At 42.5% G+C, this 27273-nt stretch overlaps 1 protein-coding gene across 7 annotated transcripts in view; it reads left to right on the top strand.

Moving 5' to 3' along the window:
- RMDN2 (regulator of microtubule dynamics 2) overlaps positions 1 to 27273 on the top strand; it is a 384366-nt gene that overhangs the window by 153240 nt on the left and 203853 nt on the right. For 6 of the 7 annotated variants that reach the window (XM_033936827.1, XM_033936826.1, XM_033936825.1 and 3 more), the window contains exons 4-6: positions 1689 to 1791; positions 19025 to 19085; positions 24351 to 24426. In XM_033936827.1, the coding sequence (XP_033792718.1) occupies positions 1689 to 1791; positions 19025 to 19085; positions 24351 to 24426 (240 nt within the window). The remainder of the gene's footprint in view (positions 1 to 1688; positions 1792 to 19024; positions 19086 to 24350; positions 24427 to 27273) is intronic. The other variant, XM_033936829.1, reaches the window with a different exon arrangement.

Here is a 27273-nt window from a genome sequence, read left to right on the forward strand (position 1 = left end):
GGCCCTCACGCAATATTCACCCAACTTCAAAAAGCTGGTGGATGAAATGCAGGCTCAGGCATCTTACTAATGAGCAGAAGCGAAATGTTAAAGATTGTGCAAGATTAGCCTAGATCAATACTCAACCTAAATTTAACACAAATTACTCAATAAAAGTTAAAGAAAGTTATTAAGACAGTTAAAGAAAGTTATTACTCAATAAAACTTTAAGAAAAAATGTACTTTCCATTTCCCCTCGGAGTTCTTACTGGATCTTCGTCTCTGTTTTGTTTTTGCTTAATTTGCTTAACAGCTGATCACATCCAAGTAAATGACAGAAGGTTCATTAAAAGGGGAAGGGGAAGCCTCCAACTTTATTGAGTTAAAATTTAATTTGAAACTTAATTTTCATGGTGGTAGATCACCGGCACTTTTGGCTGAAAAAAGTAGATAACGACCTGTTTGAAATTGGACATGCCTGCTATAGAGAATCCACAATTGTATTTATTTATTTATGCTATGTGCTTGAGAGAGAAGAAAGTTGGATAAGATGTACATACATATAAAAAGTTTTGTTGTAGATAATGGACGCTATGATTGTAAGAAATAAGAAGCTTTTAATACAGTTATAGAAAAGGTTTAGAGGTTCTTTAGGTTAATGCAAGATAGATGGAGGGGTTTTCAAATGGCAAGTATCATGATCCTCTGAGAAAAGAAGTACTGGTCCTTTGAATATCAGCATTTTTATGAGAATCTATACATAGGAAAGGTTGTATAGAAATGTGGTGCTGTCTGATGGTGTAAAAGAAGATAATTTATTTCAAATAAGCTTCAAGCATGAAAATCTTACATCTCAAAAGAGCTAATTTTCAAAGCACTTGGATACAGGCCCAGATTCTAGTAACGGTGTCCCAAAGTTAGGCGGCTATAGGTGTCTTACCACCATCTTACTAACCAATTGGGATGTACGTTTTAAAGAAATATCAATGTGGCAAATTGCCATTAATGCACCTACGGAAGTGTCTAGGCACACCTAAGGGTGCCTGAGGCTGACATAGGTGTGGTTTACACCAGAAGTGGCCTTAGGCATCTTGTAAAATGCTGGCCTACATTTAGGGTGCCTATTTTAAAAACAGCTACGATTCTATCAATGGTGCCAATGCACGATTGACACGCAATCGGCAGCTGTTTTTAGATGATCACCAATACCGGTGCCATTTATAAAATCCAGGCCACAAAGTACCATAGAAACCTATGGTACTTTGTGTGTCTAAATGCTTTGAAAATGAATTCCTAAATCACTCACATACAATGGGAGCTGAGTTACTGCAACAGAGATGATTGTACTTATACCAGCCATTTGTGGAAGGTGGATATATTTGCTTCTGAGCTCTAGGATACATAGAAGGGACTCCTTTATATATGGGTGAATAATTTTTGGTAGCCCTGTCAGTGGACAGGGTGAATAGTTTAAATAAAGCATTCATTTTGGCTCATCAGATGTGCTCTAAATAGGTTTTTTTATGGGTTATAGCAAATGTTCTTTTGTCAGATACACTGAAATATCTGCTTATATTATTTGTTGTTATTCAAATGTTTTGTTTTTCTAATCTGCACCTTCTAGAAGTCAAAAATAATTTAGTTACTCAAACTCATTATGATGTTGGATTTGATCTAATTTCTATGTTTTCCTCCTCGTATCATATCAGTATGGAAACCGAGTCGCGTTTCTCTGGAGATTAGCTCGTGCATATGGGGATATGTTTGATATAACTTTGGATATGGAAGAAAAGAAGAATTATGCTTTTAATGGTAAATACAGTTTTCAAATCCATTGTAATGGAAAATAATTTTTTTAAATGAAATTATATTTGATAAGTTTTTAAATTATCCTTTATTTGATTTTTCTCACATGATCTGTATTTTGCTAGCCAAAAATTTGCTATATCAACAGAATGACCCAGCACAAAGAGACTAGGGTAAACAACCAATGAAGGAAAACACACATGACACCAGTATAGCTCACAAATAGGATTTTTTCAATGATTAAAGACCCAGTGTGGTCAAGTGTCAGCAGATGCCTGCATCAGGGGTATAATTTTACTTTACATAGTACTGAACTAACTAATGTAGGTAAATAGACAAATAGACCTCATATATAAAGCAGCAGCATTTTATTGGACAGTCACACAGATTTCTGGTAAAACTGCTGAAACATGGCTGCTCTAGGTCTTTGTTCATCAAATAAAACATATGTTTGTGTACCATATTGGTGTCACATTGAGTTCTTTCATTCATCAGATAAGTATATTGAACTGTCTTTTTAATCTATCTCTCTCTCTGTTACTCATTCCCCCACCACCACCACCACCACACACACACACACACACACATACCTACCTACCTTTTTCTGTGAGACTTCCATTGGAATGGTTTTAAGCTTATATATTGTGACATTTGCCAACATTTGTTCATTGCTAAAGAAGAAGGTATTGCCTTTGAAGCTAATCAAAAAATGTATGAAGCTAGTATAATAAAAAGGTAACATATTTACTTTGTTGTGTTTTATTTCTATGAGGAGTAACCTAGTGGTTAGTGCAGCAGCCTGAGAACTTGGGGAGCTGGGTTCGATTCCTGCTGCAGCTCCTTGTGATTTTGGGTAAGTCGCTTAACCTTCCATTGCTCCAGCTACAAAATAAGTACCTGTATATAATATGTAAACTGCCTTGATTATAATCACAGAAAGGCGGTGTATATCTAGCCCCATTCCCTTTCTTTTTATGTATTACCTTTAAAAGTGGACTAACATGCTACCACACCATTTGTTTCACTGAGAAACCTAAGTTAGGACAAACACTTTGGACCTGCATCTCAAAAGAATTTATATGGTCAGTGATGGTTGTGATTATATTAATTATTTTTTTCAAAATAAATAATTGCCAGAAGCAGTATGCATACTTAATGTTTTATTTGCAAAACAGCCAAATTAATGCATACTGCTCTCCCTCCGTATTCGCGGGGGTTAGGTGCAGAGCCGGCCCGCAAATTGCGAAAAATCGTGAATAAGTTTTTTGGCTGGCTTTGACCCACCCCCGCCTCCCTCCTGCATCCCTGGATCTTACCAGGTGGTCTAGCAGCGATCTTCTTATGCTCCTGCCCATGTACTGCAACGGGAACTCATGGCAGCCATTTTGATGATGGGAGGCTCAGACAGCCGAAAAATAGAGGAAAACTTAGACAAAAAAATTGCGAATAACCGAATCCGCGGATACTGAAACCGCGGATATGGAGGGAGAAGTGTACATCAAAAGGACATTTTTTGGTACAAAGCATATCTAGGTTAAACACTCAGAGCCCAATATAAAAAAAAGCTGAGCTCCTAAATTTGTTCCCTATTAAAACTTTGGAGCCTAAATTTATCGCTAAAAATTCATTATATTAGAGCACAAAAATTTCACTCATAAAGTTAGCCCGTTATTCGTTTGCATAGATTTGTGAGCCTAGTACTGAAAATCAGTGTTAACTTGTGTTAATCAGCTTCTAACTTGTTTTCCCTGTCCTAAATCACTTTTTATGCTCCTAAGTGAGTTTGGAGAAAAATTTAGTAAATGGTGCCTAAAGTTAGACACTAGGAAAAATTGGCACAACGCTTTTTCACTGTATATCGGTACTCTTTATAGAATAGTGCATAGCACCAATTCCAGAGCCCAACTTTGGTCATGAGGCCTTATAGCAGCTGAAACCTCATAATTAGATGAGACCACCAATGAATAAAAAAAGTTCATTGAAAACATCTTATTGAAAAAAAACAAGTCTATAATCCAGAAGACTGGTCAGAGCTGCTTTCTACCTAAAGCTGCACTATAATTGGATAAAATTCCACCACTGAAAATATTAGAAAAAGTTAATTGAGAAAAATACTCATTGTAAAAAAAAAAGAAAAAGGCAGATTGTGATCCAAAAACCAATCCGAACTGCTCTCTACCAAAGGCTATTTGGTGTTTGGGTAACCAACCAACCATTGAGAGAGCTTAAACAAAAGAAAAAAATGAATGGACTTAAAAAATGCTTTCCATTCAAGGACTGCATTCTGCCCTGTCAGCTCCAAACAATTCAGATTATGTATCCAGTGTTGCTCACACTGCCAAAGCAGGTTTTTTTTAAACTCCCCTTCTCTTTGGCTGGGTGGCATCTGGTCAGTTGCCTGGCATGAAGATGAAAAAAGAACAACCATGTTTATGTTAAAGACCATGTTGAACTAGAGGTGTTTCTAACCTCTGCTTGGAGATAGTGTTTTTATTCAAGTAATCTTGTTTGAAGGAGTGGGAAATCTTTCCTACATAAAGCAATTGGCAGGCAATGTAGTGTATATTTTGTATCATATCTAAAATTTACTGTATTTTTCGCTCCATAAGATGCACTTTCCCCCGGTCCCCTCCCCCCAAAAAAATAAGTGGGTGGAAATGTAGTTGTGTCTTATGGAGTGAATACCACCCCCCTTTTTAAAATTCTGGCGGTCCAGCACTGTATCGGCAGGAGCTTTCCACGCTCCTGCCCCTCCCTCGCTGAACGGCTGCCTCCGAGTCTTCATCTCATGCGGCAGAGCAACGCACAAGGCAGGCACGAGCTTTTAACGTTCCTGCCTGGCCCTGCGCCGCTCCCTGAATGGCTGCTGTCAGTTCTCGAGGGGGGAGGGCCTGCCTGCCGCCAGAATTTTAAAAAAAGTACCGCGGGAGGGGGAGGTCTGCCTGCCACTAGACCTGCCCTGTACCTTGTCCCAGCCTATCACTAGACCACCAGAGGGGGAACAGGATACATCTTTTTTTTTTCTTGGGTTTTCTTCTTCTACATGTAGATGCATCTTATAGAGCAAAAAATACAGTATTTTGGGAGCACTTCCTGCCTCCTCTTTTGAAGGCAGTAAAGATATCCTGTGTTTCCTATGCGCTATGTGCACAGTAATGGTGAAATGCTAGGTAACTAGATAGTGCAGGAATGCTCTCTCTCCATCCTGATATACCCCCTCATTAAAATACAAAATACTACTGCACAGTTAGTGCACAAAAATAATTCAGAATGCTTTAACATGTCCTGCTCATGTTTAATACAGCCTAGTAAAAGAGCCCCATAGTTTTTTGTGCTAACATATATTATTTTAATAATAGGACCTCTTTCCAAGCTTAAATTTAGTACTTTGATTCCTAAATGGCATTTTAACATGCATTTTCATTTTTAGCAACACATTAAAGCTTTTTTAGTGCAGAGTTTGGGGCATATGTCCCCAAGGAGTAATTTTGTAAACTATGTGCTAACATTTATGCATGGGTTACACATAAATGTTTAGAATATACACAAATATGCACATATATGCTAACATGTCGCTTACGCATTATTGTGCAAATACCCATTTAATGTGTATATTTTCAAGGGGGGCTTACATAGGGTCAGAGCATGGGCGGTTCTGCCTATTGGCGCCTACATTGTAGATACCACTCGGCGCAGTTTTCAATCAACCACTAGGCACTATTTACAGAATCCTGCCTAGCAGTGCCTAGGCATGCTTAGGTATTGCTAGGCGTCCTGAAGGTAGGCACCAGTATATTAGACCAGGTTTTTACCAGGCCTAATTTACTGGCGCTTTACTTGGATGCCTAGCAATGCCCAAGTCAACCATGCCTATTATCCGCCCTCTAACCATACCTACTTTTTAGGTAGGCATTGTTAGGTGTTGGAAGACTCCTCCACTTAAGCGTCACCAGGCACAATGCGGAATTCCACACCTAACTTTTAATGTTTTAAAATTAATTATTCGATTAATATCAATGGTATGGTCAAGTACACCATTTAAGTTAGTTGATTTAATTTAGATTAGGTGCAGATTTTAGTTAGGTGTCACTAGGCAGCCTCAATTACAGCACCTAACTGTGCCTAACTGGAGTGCCGTTTATAGAATCTGGCCCTCAATGTTATACCAGGTGTCTAGATGTTAGGCCTCCTGATACCATGTTACACTAGTATTTCACAATGGCATCATCTGGACACCCAAGTGCCAGTATAGAATAGACGCACACTAAACAGGATTGTTTGACTAAAAGGAGGCACCTACATATAGAATTAACTCCTAAATTTGTCCCACATATGGCTTATTATTGCATGAAGCTGTTAGAGAATTGGATATTGAATCATCAACTTAAATTAGCATAAAACTAAATTATGTTTTGTAAATCATCCTAATATGAATTGTGAAACTAAAGTATTAACCATAAATAAGATGAATTATCCACTGGCTAAAGTACCGTAATAAGGCTGGTATTGGACAGACCTGCATGGTCTGTGTCCCATATATGGTAGTTTAGTGTAGGATGGACTGGAGTGAGCATCAATGGGAACTCCACTATTTTGGAACATGAGGATGTTACTGGCCAGACTTTACGGTAGATATCATGCAAACAACAGGATGGTTGGATAGGCTGGAGTGAGCTTGGACGGCAACTTCAGCATTTGGAACCTAAGACTACTACTACTACTAATTATTATTATTTCTATAGCGCTGAAAGGCACACACAACGCTGTACTTTTTAACATACAATAGACAGTCCCTGCTCAAAAGAACTTACAATTTAATTTAGACATGACATTTCAGGGTTGGGGAGATTATGGTAGAGGAAATGATATAGTGGGTATAGGTATCTGACAGCAGTGAGTGGGAGTTAAGAGTTGAAAACAGTTTCAAAAAAGTGGATTTGAATACTGCTAGGGATGGAGCATGACATATTGATTCAGGCAGCCTGTTCCAGGCATATGGTGCCGCAAGAAAGAAGGGACAAAGTCTGGAGTTGGCAGTGGAAGAAAAGAGTACAGATAAGAGGGGCTTTCCCGATGAGAGGAGATCAGGGGAGGAGCATGGGGGGAGATAAATGAAGAGAGATATTTGGGGGCTTCAGAGTGAATGCACTTGTAAGTCAGCAAGAAGAGTTTAAACTGTATTCGGAAATGGATGGGGAGCCAATGAAGCGACTTGAGGAGAGGGGTATTGTGAGAATAGCGGCTCTCATGGAATATGAGTTGTGCAGCAGAATTTTGAATGGATTGAAGAGGTGAGAGATGGGTGCGTGGGAATCCTGAGAAAAGTACATTGCAGTAGTCTAAGCGAGAGGTGATGAGAGTGTGACCAAGGGTTTTGTAGTGTGCTCAGAGAGAAGAGGATGGATTTTGGTAATATTATATAGGAGGAAGCGACAGGATTTGGTGGTTTGTTGGATCTGAGCAGAGAAGGAGAGAGAGTAGTCAAAGATCACCCCAAGGGGGTAAGCTGATGAGACAGGGAGGAGGATAGTGTTATCCACAGAAATAGAGAATGGCGAGAGGGGGGAGGTGAGTTTAGGTGGAAAGATATGGAGTTCAGTTTTAGCCATATTCAGTTTGAGATGGCGGTGAGACTTCCAAGCGGCAATGTCAGACAAGCAGGCTGAAATCCTAGAGCTTATATAGTTTTGTGTGACTCATAAAAAGAAGATTAGATTAGAGATCAGTGTACCAAGAGAGCGGGTATACTGTATATGGAAAAGAGGAGAGGGCCCAGGACAGAGCCTTAGGGAATGCCAATAGACAGTGGGATGCCAGTGGAGAAGGGTCCACCGTAATATACACTGAACGTACGATGAGAGAGATAGGACGATAACTAAGAGAGAGCAGAACCCTGGACAATACCAGACTTTACAGTCTTATATCCCAAAAATAGCAAAGAAGAGATGTTAATTTAATCATGTATTTTTTAATGTGTATAACTTATGGAGAGACTGGATGGATCATTCAGGTCTTTATCTGCCATCATTTACTATGTTACTATTAGGAGTTCATTTTGATCACAACCTTTCACTATTTCCTCAGGTCAACTTATTAATAAAAAAATATTTTGGCCTTTCTGGACACTTAGGCCCAGATTCTGTATAGGACGGGAGTCCTATACTGAATCGGGCCTACGCCCGCCTAAAATTCTGTAACCGATGTCCATGTTACAGACGCCAGTTACAGAATCAGGTTATTGTAGATGCAGCTGATATACTTATCGCGGCAAAGGTTTGCCCTATTGCGTTAAGTATAGTGGCTGCCAGTCCCCTTACCAACCCCGGACGATCGCGGCAGGAGGGAGCCCCAACCTCTCCTGCCCGAAGACCCGACCCCCCCATGAAGATTGCATCTGGAGGGAGCCCAACCCCTCCTGCCCGAAGACCCCCAACCCCCTCCCACGAAGATTGCGGCAGAAGGGAGCCCAATCCCTCCTGCCCAAAGATCCGACCCTCCCCATGAAGATTGCGGCAGGAGGGAACCCAACCCATCCTGCATGAAGATCCAACCCCCTCACAAAGATTGTGGCAGGAGGGAGTCCAACCCCTCCTGTCTGAAGACCTGACCCCCCCCATGAAGATTGCGGTGGGAGGGAGCCCAACCCCTCCTGCCCAAAGACCCCCCCACCCCCCATGTGGAAGACCCCCCCACGGGGCCATAGGCATCTGGGCCAATCAAGCCTAGGCCCCTCCACAGTGCATCCCACAATGCACGGGGAAGAGGCAGGCCCACCTTATTTCGATGGAGGCGGGCTGGCTGGATGATAGGAAGACCCGTCCAGCCAACTTTTCAGGTTAGTGGTAGGATGGGGGAGTTTAGCCGGGGGGTTCTGCCTGGTGTGTGTGTGAAGGTGTTCAGGCAGGAGGGGCTGGGCTTCCTCATGCCATGATCTTCGTGGGGGGGGGTCGTGTCTTCGGGCAGGAGGGGCTGGTCTCCTTCCAGCCGTGATCGTTCGGGGGGGGGGGAAGGGAGACTGGCCACGATAAGTATAGCAGCCACATCTACTTACAATGTAGGCCCGCCTGCCTAGGAAGATGCATACGGACGCTTAAGTTCACCTAAAGCTAGGCCCAGCCTTAGGCAGGCTTGCAGGCCTCCCTAGGCTCCTGGAGGTGCCTTCAATATAGGTGGCCTGCCTGGGGAGCATTAAATTTTCTAATAAACCATCTTTGAACCTAAGAAACAATGATACTTTTTGGTATCCAGTCATTAGGTGCATTAGATACAATAGAACTTTTAACTCCACATGGGCATATCAAACATCAAAACTTTGGAAAGCATTACCAACTAATATTCACCAGCAATCTAATTTTAAATGTTTCAAAAAAGATCTAAAGACATATCTATCCCACAAATTTGTTACTAATAATTCCTAAATATTGGAACACTAGTTTTTAATTTGTATCACCATAATTACTTATGTAACTGCTATGAACCTCATGGATGTATTGGTGGTATACAAATAAAAATTGTATTTTATTGCATTATGATCCTATGGCCATTAAAGATTTGAGATGATGTAGAGAGAATAGCATTCACTATCTCTCAAGAGCATCAGCTCGTTTAAAGGTTGTCATGTTGAGGTGCAAATAGGAATCAGTCGGTGCAATGGCTTGATTAAGTACCGGGAAAGATGGTAGAGGCACTGATAGAGGACTGCATCATTGATCACCTTGACGGACACAGTCATAGTAACATATAGTAACATAGTAGATGATGACAGATAAAGACTGGTCCATCCAGTCTGCCCAATCTGATTCAATTTAAAATTTTTTATTTTTTCTTCTTAGCTATTTCTGGGCAAGAATCCAAAGCTCTACCTGGTACTGTGCTTGGGTTCCAACTAACGAAATCTCTGTTAAAACCTACTCCATCCCATCTAAACCCTCCCAGCCATTGAAGCCCTCTCCAGCCCATCCTCCCCCAAACGGCCATATTCAGACACAGACCGTGCAAGTCTGCCCAGTACTGGCCTTAGTTCAATATTTACTATTATTTTCTGATTCTAGATCCTCTGTGTTCATCCCACGCTTCTTTAAACTCAGTTACTGTTTTCCTCTCCACCACCTCTCTCGGGAGCGCATTCCAGGCATCCACCACCCTCTCCGTAAAGTAGAATTTCCTAACATTGCTCTTGAATCTACCACCCCTCAGCCTCAAATTATGTCCTCTGGTTTTACCATTTTCCTTTCTCTGGAAAAGATTTTGTTCTACATTAATACCCTTCAAGTATTTGAATGTCTGAATCATATCTCCCCTGTCCCTCCTTTCCTCTAGGGTATACATATTCAGGGCTTCCAGTTTCTCCTCATACGTCTTCTGGCGCAAGCCTCCTATCATTTTCGTCGCCCTCCTCTGGACCACTTTAAGTCTTCTTAAGTCCTTCACCAGATACTGTCTCCAAAACTGAACACAATACTCCAAGTGCAGCCTTACCAATAACCTGTACAGGGGCATCAACACCTTCTTCCTTCTACTGGCTACACCTCTCTTTATACAGCCCAGCATCTTTCTGGCAGCAGCCACTGCCTTGTCACACTGTTTTTTCGCCTTTAGATCTTCAGACACTATCACCCCAAAGTCCCTTTCCCCATCCGTGCATATCAGCTTCTCACCTCCTAGCATAAACGGTTTCTTCCGATTATTAATCCCCAAATGCATTACTCTGCATTTCTTTGCATTGAATTTTAGTTGCCAGGCATTAGACCATTCCTCTAACTTTTGCAGATCCTTTTTCATATTTTCCATTCCCTTTTCGGTGTCTACTCTGTTACAAATCTTGGTATCATCTGCAAAAAGGCACACTTTTTCCTTCTAACCCTTCAGCAATATCACTCAAACATATTGAACAGGCCCCAGCACCGAACCCTGAGGAACTCCACTACTCACCTTTCCTTCCTCCGAGTGACTTCCATTAACCACCACCCTCTGGCGTCTGTCTGACAGCCAGTTTCTAACCCAGTTCACCACTTTGGGTCCTAACTTCAGCCCTTCAAGTTTGTTCAACAGCCTCCTATGAGGAACTGTATCAAAAGCTTTGCTGAAATCTAAGTAAATTACATCTAGCATATGTCCTCGATCCATCTCTCTGGGTCACCCAATCAAAAAATTCAATCAGGCTCGTTTGGCACGATTTACCTTTTGTAAAGCCATGTTGCCTTGGATCCTGTAACCCATTAGATTCAAGGAAGTACACTATCCTTTCTTTCAGCAACACTTCCATTATTTTTCCAAAAACCGAAGTGAGGCTCACCGGCCTGTAGTTTCCTGCTTCATCCCTATGACCACTTTTGTGAATAGGGACCACATCAGCTCTCCTCCAATCCCCAGAAACCACTCCCGTCTCCAGAGATTTGTTGAACAAGTCTTTAATAGAAACATAGAAGATGACGGCAGAAAAGGGCTATAGCCCATCAAGTCTGCCCACTCTGCTTACCCACCCCCTGTCTATGCCCTAATGACCCAATTTCCTTATCTTGACCCTCATAGGGATCCCACATGGGTATCCCATTTATTCTTAAAGTCTGGCACGCTGTCTGCCTCGATCACCTGCACTGGAAGCTTGTTCCAATGATCAACCACTCTCTCTATGAAGAAATACTTTCTAGTGTCGCCATGAAATTTTCCGCCCCTGAGTTTGAGCGGGTGCCCTCTTGTGGCCGAGGGTTCCTTGAGAAAGAAAATATCATCTTCCACTTTGACACGTCTTGTGAGGTATTTAAATGTTTCGATCATGTCTCCCCTCTCCCTACGTTCCTCGAGAGTGTAGAGCTGCAATTTGTTCAGTCTCTCTTCGTACGAGAGACCCTTGAACCCCGAGATCATCCTGGTGGCCGTTCGCTGAACCGATTCAATTCTGCGCACATCTTTACTGTAATGTGGCCTCCAGAATTGCACACAGTATTCCAGATGAGGTCTCACCATGGCCCTGTACAACGGCATTATGACTTCAGGCTTTCGGCTGACGAAACTTCTATTGATACAACCCAATATCTGCCTTGCCTTAGATGAAGCCTTCTCCACTTGATTGGCAGTTTTCATGTCTGCACTGATGATTACTCCTAAATCTCGTTCTGCTGAAGTCCTAGTTAAAGTTTCTCCGTTCAAGAAGTACGTCCTGCATGGATCTCCGCTTCCGAGGTGCATGACCTTACATTTCTTAGCATTGAAGCCTAGCTGCCAGGTTGAGGACCAACTTTCCAATGTAAGCAGGTCCTGCGCCATATAATTCTGTAAACTGCATTCACTTACTATATTACATAGTTTGGCGTCATCGGCGAATAGTGTTATTTTACCTTGAAGCCCTTGAGTCAGATCCCCTATGAATATGTTGAAAAGGAGTGGACCCAGGACCGAGCCCTGCGGCACTCCACTGGTCACCTCCGATGTTTTAGAGAGGGTACCATTAACCACCACCCTCTGAAGTCTGCCACTCAGCCAATCATTGACCCATGCAGTTAGTGTCTCTCCTAACCCCATCGATTCCATCTTGTTTAGCAGCCTGCGGTGTGGGACACTGTCAAAAGCTTTACTGAAGTCCAGGTACATGACGTCCAAAGACTCTCCCAAGTCCAACTTTCTTGTTACCCAGTCAAAGAAGCTGATGAGATTGGATTGGCAGGACCTACCCTTGGTGAATCCATGCTGACTGGGATCCCGAAGATTCCCTTCATTCAAGATCGTGTCCAATTTGCTTTTAATTAGTGTTTCCATGAGTTTGCACACTATTGATGTGAGACTCACCAGTCTATAATTCGCAGCCTCTGCCCTGCTACCCTTTTTATGCAGAGGAACGACATTAGCTAATTTCCAGTCCAGGGGAACTTTCCCCTTACTTAGGGAGAGATTGAATAGCTCAGCCAACGGTTTCGCCAGGACATCGCTCAATTCTCTGAGCACTCTTGGGTGCAAATTGTCTGGTCCCATGGCTTTGTTCACCTTGAGTCTTGCCAGTTCACTGTAAACTTCACCTGGTGTGAACTCAAAATTCTGAAACGGGTCTTCTGTGCTTTGTGTTGCCTTCAACTGCGGACCGTGTCCCGGTGCCTCACAGGTGAAGACTGAGCAGAAGTATTCATTCAGTAGTTTGGCTTTATCGGAATTTGCTTCCACGTAACTTCCATCCGGTCTTCTAAGGCGTACTATCCCGCCTGTGTTCCTTTTTCTGTCACTAATATACCTGAAGAAGGATTTGTCCCCCTTTTTAATGTTTTTTGCCAGAATTTCTTCCACTCGAAGTTTTGCCTCCCTAACTGCCATTTTGACCGCTGTAGACCTGGTCCTATATTCTTCCTTTGCCTCTCTTTTCTCCGTGCGCTTGTAGGAGAGAAACGCTTTTTTCTTCTCCTTAATGAGGTGCGAGATCTCCGCAGTGAACTATTGGGGTTTATTGTTTCTTTGTCGTTTATTTACTGATTTTATGAAGCGGCTAGTTGCTTCATGTATGGTTGATTTCAGTGTTAACCACTTAGCTTCTACATCATCGGTCTCCGCTTGGTCCTGCAGCGTCCGATGGACGAAATCTCCCATGCGTGCGAAGTCTGTGCCCCGGAAATTGAGTACCTTTGTTTTCGTGTTTGATCTAGGGAAGCCTTTCCTAAGGTTGAACCATACTATGTTGTGGTCGCTGGAGGCTAGCGTATCTCCTACTGAGACCTCTGAGACGCTTTCCCCGTTGGTGAGTACCAGGTCGAGGATCGCCTGGGCCCTAGTGGGCATATGAAAAGTTTTCCATACCTTTTATCATCTTCGTTGCTCTTCTCTGGACCCCCTCAAGTATTGCCATGTCCTTCTTGAGGTACGGCAACCAATACTGGACACAGTACTCCAGATGCGGGCGTACCATTACACGATACAGTGGCATGATGACGTCCTTCGTCCTGGTCGTCATGCCCTTCTTGATGATACCCAGCATTCTGTTCGCTTTCTTTGAGGCTGTCGCACATTGCGCAGATACTTTCATTGTTGTATCCAACAGCACACCCAGGTCTCTTTCAAGGTTACTAACCCCTAGCAATGATCCTCCCATTGTATAGCTGAACATCGGGTTCTTTTTCCCAACATGCATGACCTTGCATTTGTCTATATTAAAATGCATCTGCCACTTTTTCGCCCACTCTTCCAGTTTCGTTAGGTCTCTTTGCAGGTCTTCACAATCTTCCATGGTTCTAACCCTGCTGCAGAGTTTGGTGTCATCTGCAAATCTGATAACCTCACATTTCGTCCCCGTCTCCAGATCGTTTATAAATATATTGAACAGGAGCGGTCCCAACACCGTTCCCTTCTCCAGATCGTTTATAAATATATTGAACAGGAGCGGTCCCTACACCGACCCCTGCAGAACTCCTCTCATGAGGCTTTGCCAGTCTGAGTATTGGCCCTTCACTCCAACCCTCTGTTTTCTGCCTGCCAACCAGTGTTCAATCCATCGGTGAACATCCCCCTCCACCCCGTGGTTCCACAGCTTCTTAAGTAGCCATTCATGGGGATACCTTGTCGAAGGCTTTTTGGAAGTTGAGATAAATGATGTCTATGGGTTCTCCTTTGTCCATCTGGCTGTTTATTCCCTCAAAGAAGTGTAGTAAGTTCGTGAGGCATGACCTTCCCTTGCAGAAGCCATGCTGGCTCGCCCTCAGCTGCTCATTTTTTTTTATGTGCTCGCAAATGCTGTCCTTAATCAGTGCTTCCATCATCTTACCCGGAACCGAAGTCAAGCTCACCGGCCTGTAGTTTCCCGGGTCACTTCTCGATGCCTTCTTAAAGATAGGCGTGACATTTGCTATTTTCCAGTCCTCCGGGATCTCCCCAGTTTTCAATGATAGGTTACATATTTGCCGCAGTGTTTCTGCTATTTCCTTTCTCAGTTCTTTTAGTACCCTTGGGTGGATTCCGTCCGGGCCCGGTGATTTGTCGCTTTTCAATCTATCTATCTGTTGAACGTCCTCATGGCTTATCTCTATTTGCTCCAGCTTTTCATCTCGATCCCTGCTTATGATCTGGTACATTGGATGTGTCCTCGCTCGTGAAGACCGAAGAGAAGAACTTGTTTAAACTGTCTGCTACCTCTTTTCCTCCTTTACAACTCCCTATCCGTCTCCATCATCCAACGGTCCCACTTCCTCCCTCACCGGTTGCTTCCCCTTCACGTACCTGAAGAACGGTTTGAAGTTTCTCACTTCCCCTGCTAGCTTCTCTTCGTATTCTCTCTTTGCTTTCCTAACCACTCGGTGACATTCTTTCTGGTGTTTTTTGTGTTCCTTCCGGTTTTTCTCAGTTTGGTCCTTTTTCCATTTTCTGAACGATGTTTTCTTGTCGCCTATCGCCTTCTTCACTTCCTTTATTATCCACATCGGAGTTTTTGCTTGATTCTGTTTGCACCCTTTCCTAAACCTGGGGACGTACAGGTTTTGTGCTTGTTGCACTGTGTCCTTGAGTAGAGACCAGGCTTTCTCTATGGTTTCCATCTTCCGTGAGCTGTTTCTGAGTTTCTTTTTCACCATTTTCCTCATAGCATCGTAGTTCCCTTTTCTAAAGTTGAGCGCTGTCGTGGTTCTCTTTACTTTTGATGTTCCTGCTTCTAATTTGTACTGGATCATGTTGTGATCGCTGTTTCACAGTGGCCCTACTACTACCACCTCCCTTGCGGGTCCCCCTAGTCCGTTGAGGATTAGGTTGAGAGTGGCGTGTCCTCGAGTTGGTTCCTTGACCAGCTGCTCCATGAAGCAATCCTTCACAGCCTCTAGGAACTTGGTTTCCCTCGCGCTGTCAGAGTGCCGAATACTCCAATCTATCCCAGGGTGGTTGAAATCCCCATCACCATCAAACTTCCGCTTTTGCATTCCTGCCTCAATTCTGCTTCTAGGTCATTGTCGTTTGCTTCTGACTGTCCAGGTGGGCGATAGTATAATCCTAATTTTGTGTCAGCTCCCTTCCTTCCTGATAACTTAACCCATAGTGATTCCAACCCTTCCGCCCTTGTCGCCGTATCCATCCTGGTTGACTGAATGGAGTCTTTTATGTATAACACTATTCCTCCACCTTTCTTGTATGTCCTGTCTCTCCTATAGAGCTTATACCCTGGCAGTACTACGTCCCATTCGTTGTCCTCAGATCACCATGTTTCTGTGATTCCAATTATGTCTAGGTCCTCTTTGTTAGCCATGACCTCTAGCTCTCATATTTTGGTCCTTAGACTCCTTGCATTTGTGTACAACAATTTAAGTCTCGTTTTTTTACTTTCCCTATTGTGTTTCGTCGTGGTTTAATTCTCTTGTCGTCCTCCCCCTGGGCTGCCAGCCCCTGGGTTTCTTGTGGTGCATTTTCTTCGTCCTCAGCCGGTTCCCACATTCCTGCATGCCCTAGAGGTAGTTCCTGCTGTTTTTCCTTCTTTTTGCTCTCTATTCTCACTTGTTCCTTGGTCCCCTGTAGTTCGTTTTTGAGTCCTTCTCTGCATTTTTCCCGCTTGTCTTTGAGGCCTACTTTGCATTTTTCCCGTTCAGTATCTTCATTGGATACTTCTGTCCAAAGTGTTGTCTCCAGATCGACTATCGGCTTTCCCTCTCTTCTCAGTTTAAAGCCTTGTCTATTGCGCTCTTGACGTTATTGGCGAGCATTCTTGTTCCTGTCGTGCTCAGGTGCAGTCCGTCCCTCCTGTACAGCTTGTTCTTCCCCAAAAAGTTGACCAGTTCCTAACAAAGTGGAAGCCTTCCTCTTCGCACCATCTCCTCAGTCATACGTTTATTGCTTGCAGCTCGGTCTGCCTCCTCACATCCGCCCTCGGTACTGGCAGGATCTCTGAGAAAGCTATCCTCCATGTCCTCAGCTTCAATTTCCTTCCCAGGATCTGGAACTGCTCGGTTAGTGTAGTCCTGTTCAAATTTCGTCTGCTGACATCGTTTGTTCCAACATGGATTATCACCGTGTCTCCTCCGTCTCAGCTCCTTCCAGGATCCTCTCGATTCTGTCGGTGATGTCCTTCGTTCTTGCTCCTGGGAGACATGTCACCAGCCGGTCCTCTCTCCCTCCTGCTATGTGACTGTCCACTTCTCTCAGGATGGAATCTCCCACTACGACTGCAGATTTCCCCTTCTTCAGCTTCCTTTTCGGTCTCAAGTCTGTATCTTTGGTGTGGTCTGCTACCTCTCCCTCAGGATTCTGGTGGGTTGCGGCCTCCTCTGCCTGCTCGGTTCTTCCACAAGGTCCGTTTCCCTCGATGTCTGGTGGATTCCTCCCTCCATCTTGGTTTCTGTCCCCCGACGTCTCGTGGATTCTGCCTTTCATCAGTGGGTTCCTGTCTGTATTGCTGGTGGTCCTGTGCAGGGTTCGGAGCTTGGACCCGTGCTCTTCAACGTATTTATAAATGACGAAATTGTTACGATGAGCAAGGTGATTAAATTTGCAGACGATATGAAATTATTCAAAGTACTGAAGACACAGAAGGATTGCGAAAACCTGCAATGTGACATAATCACGCTCGAGAAATGGGCCACGACATGGCAAATGAGGTTTAATGTGGATAAGTGTAAGGTGATGCATGTCGGTAACAAAAATCTTATACACGAATACAGGATGTCCGGTGCAGTACTCGGAGAGACCCCCTAGGAAAGAGACTTGGGAGTACTGGTCGACAATTCAATGAAGCCGTCCGCGCAATGCGTGGTGGCAGCGAAAAGGGCCAACAGAATGCTTTGAATGGTTAAGAAGAGGATCACAAACAAATCGGAGAAGATTATCATGCCGCTGTACCGGGACATGGTGCGCCCCCTCATGGAATACTGCATCCAGCACTGGTTGCTGTACATGAAGAAGGACACCATACTACCTGAAAGGGACCAGAGAACAGCAACTAAAATGGTTAAGGGGCTGGAGGAGTTGTCGTAACTGTGAGAGATTAGAGAAACTGGGCCTATTCTCTCTTGAAAAGAGGAGACTGAGAGGGGACATGATCGAAACATTCAAGATAATGAAGGAAATAGACTTGGTAGATAAAGACAGGTTGCTCACCCTCTCCAAGGTAGAGAGAACGAGAGGGCACTCTCTAAAGTTAAAAGAGGATAGATTCCGTACAAACGTAAGGAAGTTCTTCTTCACCCAGAGAGTGGTAGAAAACTGGAACGCTCTTCCTGAGGCTGTTATAGGGGTAAACACCCTCCAGGGATTCAAGATAAAGTTAGACAAGTTTCTGCTGAACCAGAAAGTATGCAGGTAAGGCTAGTCTCAGGGCACTGGTCTTTGAGCTAAGGGCCACTGCGTGAGCGGACTGCTGGGAATGATGGACCACTGGTTTGACCCAGCAGCAGCTATTCTTATGTTCTTATGAAGTGGGGGACACCCCTAGTTACCAAAAACAAGAAAAATGGCAGGAAGCTAAATAGGGGAAGCTTAAGAGGTTAGAAAATAATAATAATAATAGTAATAGTTTATATACCGCAGGACCATGAAGTTCTATGCAGTTTACAATGATTAAAAATAGTACAAATTGAGTGGAACTGACAAGTTAATACTAGTGAATCGTGGCTCTAGGGATCAGTTAAGTGGGAAAGATTGTACAAATCAGTTGCCGAAGTAGTTCAGGAACAGATATGTTTTTAGGTGTTTCCTAAATTCCCCATAAGTATTAGCTAGCATAAGTAATTGTTCCAGGTCTTTACCCCATAATACTGCTTGATATAAGAGAATATGTTGGTGGTGATTTTTGAATTTACATCCTTTAACCGGTGGAGATACAAAATTCAAGTGTGAGCTTCTCTTATGTTTGTTGGTTGGGAAGGAGAAAAGGTCAGTTATATATTTAGGGGCTAAGCCGAACAGTGCCTTAAAGCAGGAACATCCAAACTTAAACTTCACACGTGCCTCCATCGGCAACCAATGCAGGAGTCGGTAAGAAGGAGATACATGGTCAACCTTCTTCAACCCCCAAATCAGTCTGACCGCTGCATTTTGCACCAGTTGTAATCGTTGCAAGTTCTTCTGGGAAATTGCTAGATAGGCGATGTTATCAGTAGTCAAGTTGGCTTAGTATAAGGGATTGAACTAGAATTCTGAATGATGAAGCATCAAAGTATGCTCTGATGGACCAAAGCTTCCAGAGAGTGAAGAAACCTTTTTTAACCAAAGAGTTCACCTAAATCTGTACATATTTGTTATTCAAATTGCTCAAATTCATCATTACATTGTCTATTAAAAATTATTTTCCTAGGAAAGGAAATAGCAGAAAAAGCCATTCATCTGGATGCCAAGAGTGCTGACAGCCACCAGTGGTAAGTCTGATTAATGGTAAAATGTATATTTGTAAAGTCATATATTGTAGAAAATATAAGGGCTCCTTTTACTAAGGTATGCTAACAGATTTAATAAGTGCTAAATACTAAGATGTCCATTTAATTCCTAAGGGCGTCTTAATATTTAACACGCACTAAATCATTAGCGCACCTTAAAAGGGGCCCTAAATGTTTAACAACTGAAATTTAGCTGTTTTGAAACAAGTTCATTATGTACAGTCGCTAAGATTCCATGCTTTAGTTATTAGTATAGATTATTTATTTAAAAAATTTATGAATCGCTTAAATCTAAGCGATGTACAAAACATTTACATCCACAATTTCAAGCACAAACATTGTAAAACGCAGTAAACAAATAAGTTTTCCCCACAAATTTCCTCAATACAGAATTCTTTAAATCTAAAACAAATAATCACCACAGAGTTAAAGAAAGGCATCCACAAATAATTGTGTTAACAGTTTCTTAAAAATACACAGATTATGGGCTCCTTTTACGAAGCCGAGTTAGCGGTTTAACGCGCGTAATAGCGCATGCTAATTTGCTGGCCACGCTAGCCACTACCGTCTCCTCTTGAGCAGGTGGTAGTTTTTTGGCTAGCGTGGGGGTTAGCGCACGCTAAAAAGGTATGTGCGATAAAGCCACTAACTCAGCTTCGTAAAAGGAGCCCTATGTGGTGTGGGGCCATTTTCTGTGGTTTGGAGACACGCTCAGCTTCATGTTGTTCTGCACTTTGATTCACTATACAATAATTTCTTTTTTTTAAATTTATCAGTTTAATTATCATTTTTTACAAATAATAATAAAGAAAGGAAAGATTACAGAAAAAAAATGGAAATATTCTTAAATAAACATCACTATCTCCTCTATTCCACATAACGGGAGAGTATATCCTGATATTGCTAATCGATACATTTAAACATAATCATGATCAAAGATCAAATATTTATGGTGCGTAATAAATCAAACTCCAAACTATAATTAAGTCAGGTGAAAACCTTACTAGTTTCATGAAGTTGTAAAAACTGTTCCAACTGAATAGAGTCCCAGTATACATATTCACATTCTTTAAATTTCACAAGGCATTTACAAGGAAATTTTAAGTAAAATGTGGCTCCCAAAGCCAACACCCTTGATTTCAAAACTAAAAATGCTTTTCTTCTTAATTGTGTAGCTTGGGCCACATCTGGAAAAATCAACACATTATCTGCACAAAATTTTATAAGCTTATTCTGAAAATAAGCTTTCATAATTAAGGATTTATCTATCTCTTTCACATAGGTTATCAATAATGTAGACCTAGTTTGGATTATATCCTGTGAATCTTCCAGGAAACCAGTTAGATCAAACTCTATTCTGTTCCAACTGGTCTACACCTAAATCTGCAGGACTTTTCTTTTTCTATGGAATATAATAGATTTGTTATGGGCAATGTCTCTGCATTTGCCAACCTCAAAACTTCCTTGAAATATTTCTGAATCAATATTTCTAGGGACAATAAATGGGATTTTGGGAAATTGACCAGATGCAGGTTTTTTGCCCTCAAAATATTTTCCATCTTCTCAAATTTTGTATAGGTAATATGGAAATCTTTAACAGCTGATGAAGATACCGCTTACAATGTAGCTACTTGACTCTGTTGTTATAATACGTTTTTCCATAATCTTCAAATTTGAATCAACATTTTCCAACTTATTAACTACTTCCTTGGAAAATTTTACATTTTGAGTCACCACTGACGTTAATAACCCCTCCTCTCTAGTATTTATCAACCATAAATCTTTAAGAGAAACTTCCTGTGGTTTTATCCAGGTATTATCCAGGGACAGCAGGCAGATATTCTCGCAACCCTTCCACCTCCCCGAGGTTGGCTTCTTTGCTTGCTATCTGAACTGAAGACCACGAGGAGGGGATGCGCCCTCTAGTGGAGCAGGAAGGTCCATGCATGCGTGGGCAGCACTAGCAAACTTTGAGATCTTCAATCAAGTTTGCTTGAAAAGCTGTCCGCGACGGGGCTCCGTGGATGACGTCACCCACAGGTCGAGAATATCTGCCTGCTGTCCCTAGATAACACCTGTTACGGTAAGTAACTGTGCTTAACTACCTCATAGTATACTGCTTATTTTATATTTCATTGTCATAACTCCTAAATGTAATGTAAACTTCTTGATTTGTAAGTTGCCTTGTACCTAGATATATCTGGCTAGTAGAGGGCTAATGGTAAGTATAAATTCACAGTCCAAAACAATAATGCTTACCATGCATTAATAATTTATTTCAACATGCTGGGGATATCTCAGAACGCCACTCCAAACAAGAGATGTTAGAGTAGCAGCACTCCTCACCGAGTTCACCCAAAACGTGAGCTGTTCTATTTTATCCGGCAGTTTTATACTTTAAAAATTTTTTTATATATATTTTATGCAAATAATTTATCTTTCTATTCTCATTTCTTCACTTCTTCTTTCTATAATTTTTCATTCTTATAAAGAAGTTACAGCACTTAGCTTTTGTGTGTCATAATCAGATGATAAATGTACCGCCTTCCATCAACGCGTTTCAAAATTCTTCATCAGGATGGGGCAAGTACTGACACTACAACCAAAGCCATAAAATCTCATATTAGTTTCTAAATACAGTCTGCCTCTTACTTAATAACATACTATATAACTAACCTGATAGGTTCCACCACTCCATTCATAAATCGGTCATGCTGCTGATTAAACATGGCCGCAGCGTTTTCAGACGCCATCTTATACTCCTCCCTCATGACATGACTAGTTTGGCAAGCTCTAATAAAAAGTGGGCAGGAATTCTGTTACCGCACTGTGTTCTCGTGAAAATAGTCTATAGTAACTCCAATGCTCCTTGAGTGGGTATCATGGTATAAAGAGCTGTAACGTCTAAGGTAACTAATAACCAATGCTCCTCCACATCCATGATTTCACTCAGTATTCTAAGCATGTGGGTGGTGTCTTATACATATGATTTTACCTGTGCTACCTCAGATTGTAAAAAAACATCCAAAAATTTTGAAAGAGGCTCCAAAACAGGGGTGTCCAATGTCAGTCCTCGAGGGCCGCAATCCAGTCGGGTTTTCAGGATTTCCCCAATGAATATGCATGAGATCTATTTGCATGCACTGCTTTCATTGTATGCTAATAGATCTCATACATATTCATTGGGGAAATCCTGAAAACCCGACTGGATTGTGGCCCTCGAGGACCGACATTGGACACCCCTGCTCCAAAATAGAATGTTTCATAGACACAATAGGGCGGCCCAGGGGGGCTGTTGCATTTTTATGAATTTTTGGTAGGAAGTATATTTTCGGAGTTTTATAGAAAGTAGGACATAAAAATACCGCCTCTTTCATCGTTAATATTTTAGACTTATACGCTTTAGATACCAAGTCTGCTATTGAGTGGAGGATGAACATTGAAGAGACCCTTCATAAATCTGAAGGAGTTAAGATGGATGTTTGTGTTAGACAGCATGCAGCCTCATGGTTTGAATGAAACAAGCGATTGGATGCTGCTTGCTGAATAAATATATGAGATTTTGATGTCGTGTGTGTGAAGTTGTCTTGAATAATGTATGTATGGCTTTAAATTTAGATTAAGAAATTGCGTGCAGGGATTGGTTGTTGTGAGTATGATGTCATGAGGGAGGAGTATAAGATGGCCATGTTTAATCAGCAGCATGACCGATTTATGAATGGAGTGGTGGAACCTATCAGGTTAGTTATATAATATGTTATTAAGTAAGAGGCAGACTGTATTTAGAAACTAATATGAGATTTTATGGCTTTGGTTGTAGTGTCAGTACTTTCCCCATCCTGATGAAGAATTTTGAAACACGTTGATGGAAGGGGTACATTTATCATCTGATTATGACACACAAAAGTTAAGTGCTGTAACTTCTTTATAAGAATGAAAAATTATAGAAAGAAGAAGTGAAGAAATGAGAATAGAAAGAAAAATATATATAAAAATTTTTTTAAAGGATCTGACAACACTGGAAAAATGGGCCAAAAAGTGGCAAATGAGCTTCAACATAGGGAAATGCAAGGCCATGCATATAGGGAAAAAGAACCCGATGTTCACTTACAAAATGGGGGGGTTCACCGCTAGGGGTGAGCAACCTTGAAAGAGACCTGGGAGTGATGGTGGACACAACACTGAAGGCGTCGGCACAGTGCGCCTCAGCCTCAAGGAAAGCAAACAAAATGTTGGGTATCATTAAAAAGGGTATCACGACCAGGACAAAGGAAGTCATCCTGCCACTGTATCGTGCAATGGTGCGACCGCGCCTGGAGTACTGTGTTCAGTATTGGTCGCCGCACCTCAAGAGAGACATGGCAGTACTTGAGAAAGTCCAGAGAAGAGCAACTAAACTAATAAAGGGCATGGAGGACCTCTCATATACTGACAGACTGAAAAAGTTGGGGCTTTTCTCCCTGGAAAAGCGGAGACTTAGAGGAGACATGATAGAAACCTTCAAGATCATGAAGGGTATAGAAAAAATAGACAGGGACAGACTTTTTAAACTAAGGGGAACCACAAGTACAAGGGGGCACACAGAGAAATTGAAATGCCAGGAAGTTCTTCTTCACACAGAGGGTGGTGGATACATGGAATGCGCTGCCGGAGGATGTAGTAAGCAGGAACACGCTATAAGGCTTCAAAGAAGCTTTGGATAGGTACTTGGAGGACAAAGGGATAGAAGGGTACAGATAAGAATAGAGATAGAGGTAAGTTATAAAATTAGTCAGGGACCACTGTTTCAGGCAATAGGCCTGATGGGCCGCCGCGGGTGCGGACCGCTGGGCAAGATGGACCTATGGTCTGCCTCAGCGGAGGCAACTCTTATGTTCTTATAAAACTGCCGGATAAAATAGAACAGTTCACGTTTTGGGTGAAGTCGGTGAGGAGTGCTGCTACTCTAACATCTCTTGTTTGGAGTGGCATTCTGAAATATCCCCAGCTTGTTGAAATAAATTATTAAGTTTTATTCTTCTCTCTAATGCATGGTAAGCATTATTGAACCTAGATAGGCATAAAGTGACCCAGAAATTGAAATTCGATTAGATTAATAATACTACAGGTTATTTAACTGGGAGAGGATTTTTGACACCAGCTAATTTTCTTTGACATAATCATCCCTGAAGGGACTTGTGAACTGAAATCAAAAGGGGCAAACTTCTTAAAACTATTAACCAAAAAATTCTCTTATACCTCTTGCAGGTTTGCAATTTTGTGTGGCTACATGTCTGAGGTAGAGAGCGTGCAAAATAAGATAAAAAATGGCTATCTCTTTAAGGTATGTGGCAGTAGTTGTTCTAAGCAGCTGTACTGCTTCATTTACTTACTCTGACAGTGCTAAAGTCAGGTTTTCCTGTATCTCTGTGCTGAGCCCTGGGGTGTGTTTCACTATATTTGCCAGCGTTTCTGTTAAGAGATTTCTTGTATTTTGTCAGCTCTAAAATTAATTTTACAGGAATTAAAAAGTTATGCTAGCATTTACTTTTATGTTTCTGAACGGTATTGAGTACATCCATCAGTGTTCATTCAGTTTGTTAAAAATGTTTTGGGGGTAGTTACAAAGGTGCATTAATGCAATAATGTACGTTATTTGCCCTTTACTGTTTGATGAGTAAGGCAGTTTAAGCACCATAGTTACGTTATTCTAGCAAAAATAATGCCAGAGCAAAGCTGATATTAATTTTTTCTTCCTGGTAGAGTCCCACTTAACATCCCTTTCCCCCACCATACAAACTCTCACCAAATTGTCCTACCTTTCCATACCCCCAGGCCCAACCTCTCCTGATCTCTAGTGTTCTATGAGGATCTAGGCAAATGGCCCTTTAAATGGTAGCTTGAACCCCTAATTGTAGTACAGCTAGAGGCTGCCAGTGCCATTTTGAACCTGGTGTCGGCAGGGGTAGAGGCAACTCTCTTCTTCCCCAGAATCTCCTAGACCACCAGGGATAAGGAGAGGTAGCCCTGGGGGGAGGTTTATAGGAGGGTGCCTATTTGGTGAGGATGGGGCCTTGCTGGGTTCAGAGAGAGCTATACTTCAGCTCCAGCCCCATTAAGGAGCATCAGGCTGCAGTTTAGTGATCTGAGGAGAATGTATGACGCAGTCATGTATCACTAAAGTCACTAGACTGTAGTACTGAGATCCCCAAGTTAGTGACTTCCTTAGTAAATAGGCCAGTTACCCTGCCTGATACATGCAAAATTGATTTAGCATGTGTTCAACCTATGAATTAATGTACATAGGAAGTTCTAACGTATGGAAAAAAACCTTTTATTAACATAAATGCAAGCTCTTTCCTGTGTCTCTACGCCATTGTCCTCTCCACTCCACCTCACAATCGTGTAGAGATGCAGGAAAGCACTTGTGAGGTTACAGCAGTGAGGCAGGCAACTTTCCAGAACAATGGTAACATTCCGAGGGCCTCAAAATAGTACTTGGTGGGCCACATGTGGTCCCCGGGCTATGTGTTTGAGACCACTGCTGTAGGGGGATGGTTCTGTTAATCGCCTGAACTTTACTGGTCTATGGTGGTGATCATTTATGTGGTTACTCTGTCCAAAGAAAATTAGAGGCAATATGAGGCCTAAGCATGAGCAGATGTTGTGCTGGAATGCTGCCCCAGCACTACGAGTGCTTGTAAAGAGAGATGGATGTCCTTGTGAATCAGAACTGACAGATTTCTGTTTCTAACAACAGAAAAGATGAGAGGCGTTGATATGCAGATGCAGAGCAGATAGAGCAGACCGGATATACCAAGCAATGAAATCAGCAGAATATTTATTCAGAATAGATGAAATGAAGCAGTGCCCAATGTGGCCACCTTTTGCCGAAGAACAGGCTGCGTCAGAGGGAAGGGTATTTTAGTGGTTCTCTCTGTATAAGTCTAAATGTTTTCTGTAGACATTCAAATATGACACACTACTGCCTAGAGTGAAACATGATTCATGTCAGCTAAGAAAAGAAGCTAGAGATGGTTAGAGTGTTACCATTTTTAAAATGGACAGTCCTTGAGGAAGCCTAAAGTGAAACATTATTTATGTCAGCTAAAAGTCCCCTTACTGACCTGGATTATGAGGCTTTGGATTAGAATAAGCTAAGTAAAAATATTTTATTATCTAATGTACCGTATTTTTCGCTCCATAAGACCATAAGATGCACCCTAGATTTAGAGGAGGAAAACAAGAACCAAATTATCCCTGCTAGGCTCTGCACCCAACTCCCCTACCTGCCAGGCTCTGTACACTGTCCCCTCTCTGGTGGTTTAGTGGTAGGCCGGGGCAGGGCACAAGGCAGGCAGGGACATGGCAGGTAGGTTTAGTAGCAGGCAGACCTAGTGGCTGGCAGGGCCCCCCACCCCGAGGCAAGTAATCAGGAAGGCAGGGCCCCGCGTACCCTCCCCTGAACTCCCCCATTACCTTATTTAGCTCCTCTGGCAGTCCTGCCCTTCCCTCCAGCTCACTCCCGGCGCAAAAGGCAGATGCGAGCTTTTCGAACGCCTGCCTTGTCCTACACCACTGCATGAATGGCTGCCTTCAGTTCTCGCAGAATGCCCCCCTTCTCCCCATTTCTCTCTCTCTCTTTACCCCACCTTACCCCATTTTTCTTCTACCCTCTCCCTGACATCCAATTTTGGGTAGCCAGAAATCCAAGTAGGTGGGCATAACCCCACCCCACAGGCAATCAAGTCTCTTCCTCTCCCACCTGGGTGATCTGGTCTCTCAACTCCTCTGTTGCCACCTTTTAGGATTCATATCTTCATTGGCAGCAACCAGCGTGACCAATACAATGCTCACACTGGCCCTATAGCCTTTGTTTCTGACATAATCTATGCAGAAACAGGAAGTTGCATATAAGAAAAGCTGTGGGGCTGATTCGAACAGTATATCAGTCATGCTGTAAGGGTTATTCGAATATAGTCATTTCAACTCTTCGAGCAAAAAAACAACTGACACTAAGGCCTGGTTCACCAAAGATCAGGCAGTGCCTTTCAAGGCACTAATTCCTGTGATCCTGGCATTTTTGCAAGCTAGACTAGAAAAAGGAGTAGTGGTGACCTCTCTCAAAGTTCTGGTGGCATGCTTTACATGCTTTCGAGCTCGAGGAAGAAAACTTTTCCATCATTGGCAT

Source organism: Geotrypetes seraphini, chromosome 3 (genome assembly GCF_902459505.1).
Source record: "Geotrypetes seraphini chromosome 3, aGeoSer1.1, whole genome shotgun sequence".
NCBI classification, from domain to species: Eukaryota; Metazoa; Chordata; class Amphibia; order Gymnophiona; family Dermophiidae; genus Geotrypetes; species Geotrypetes seraphini.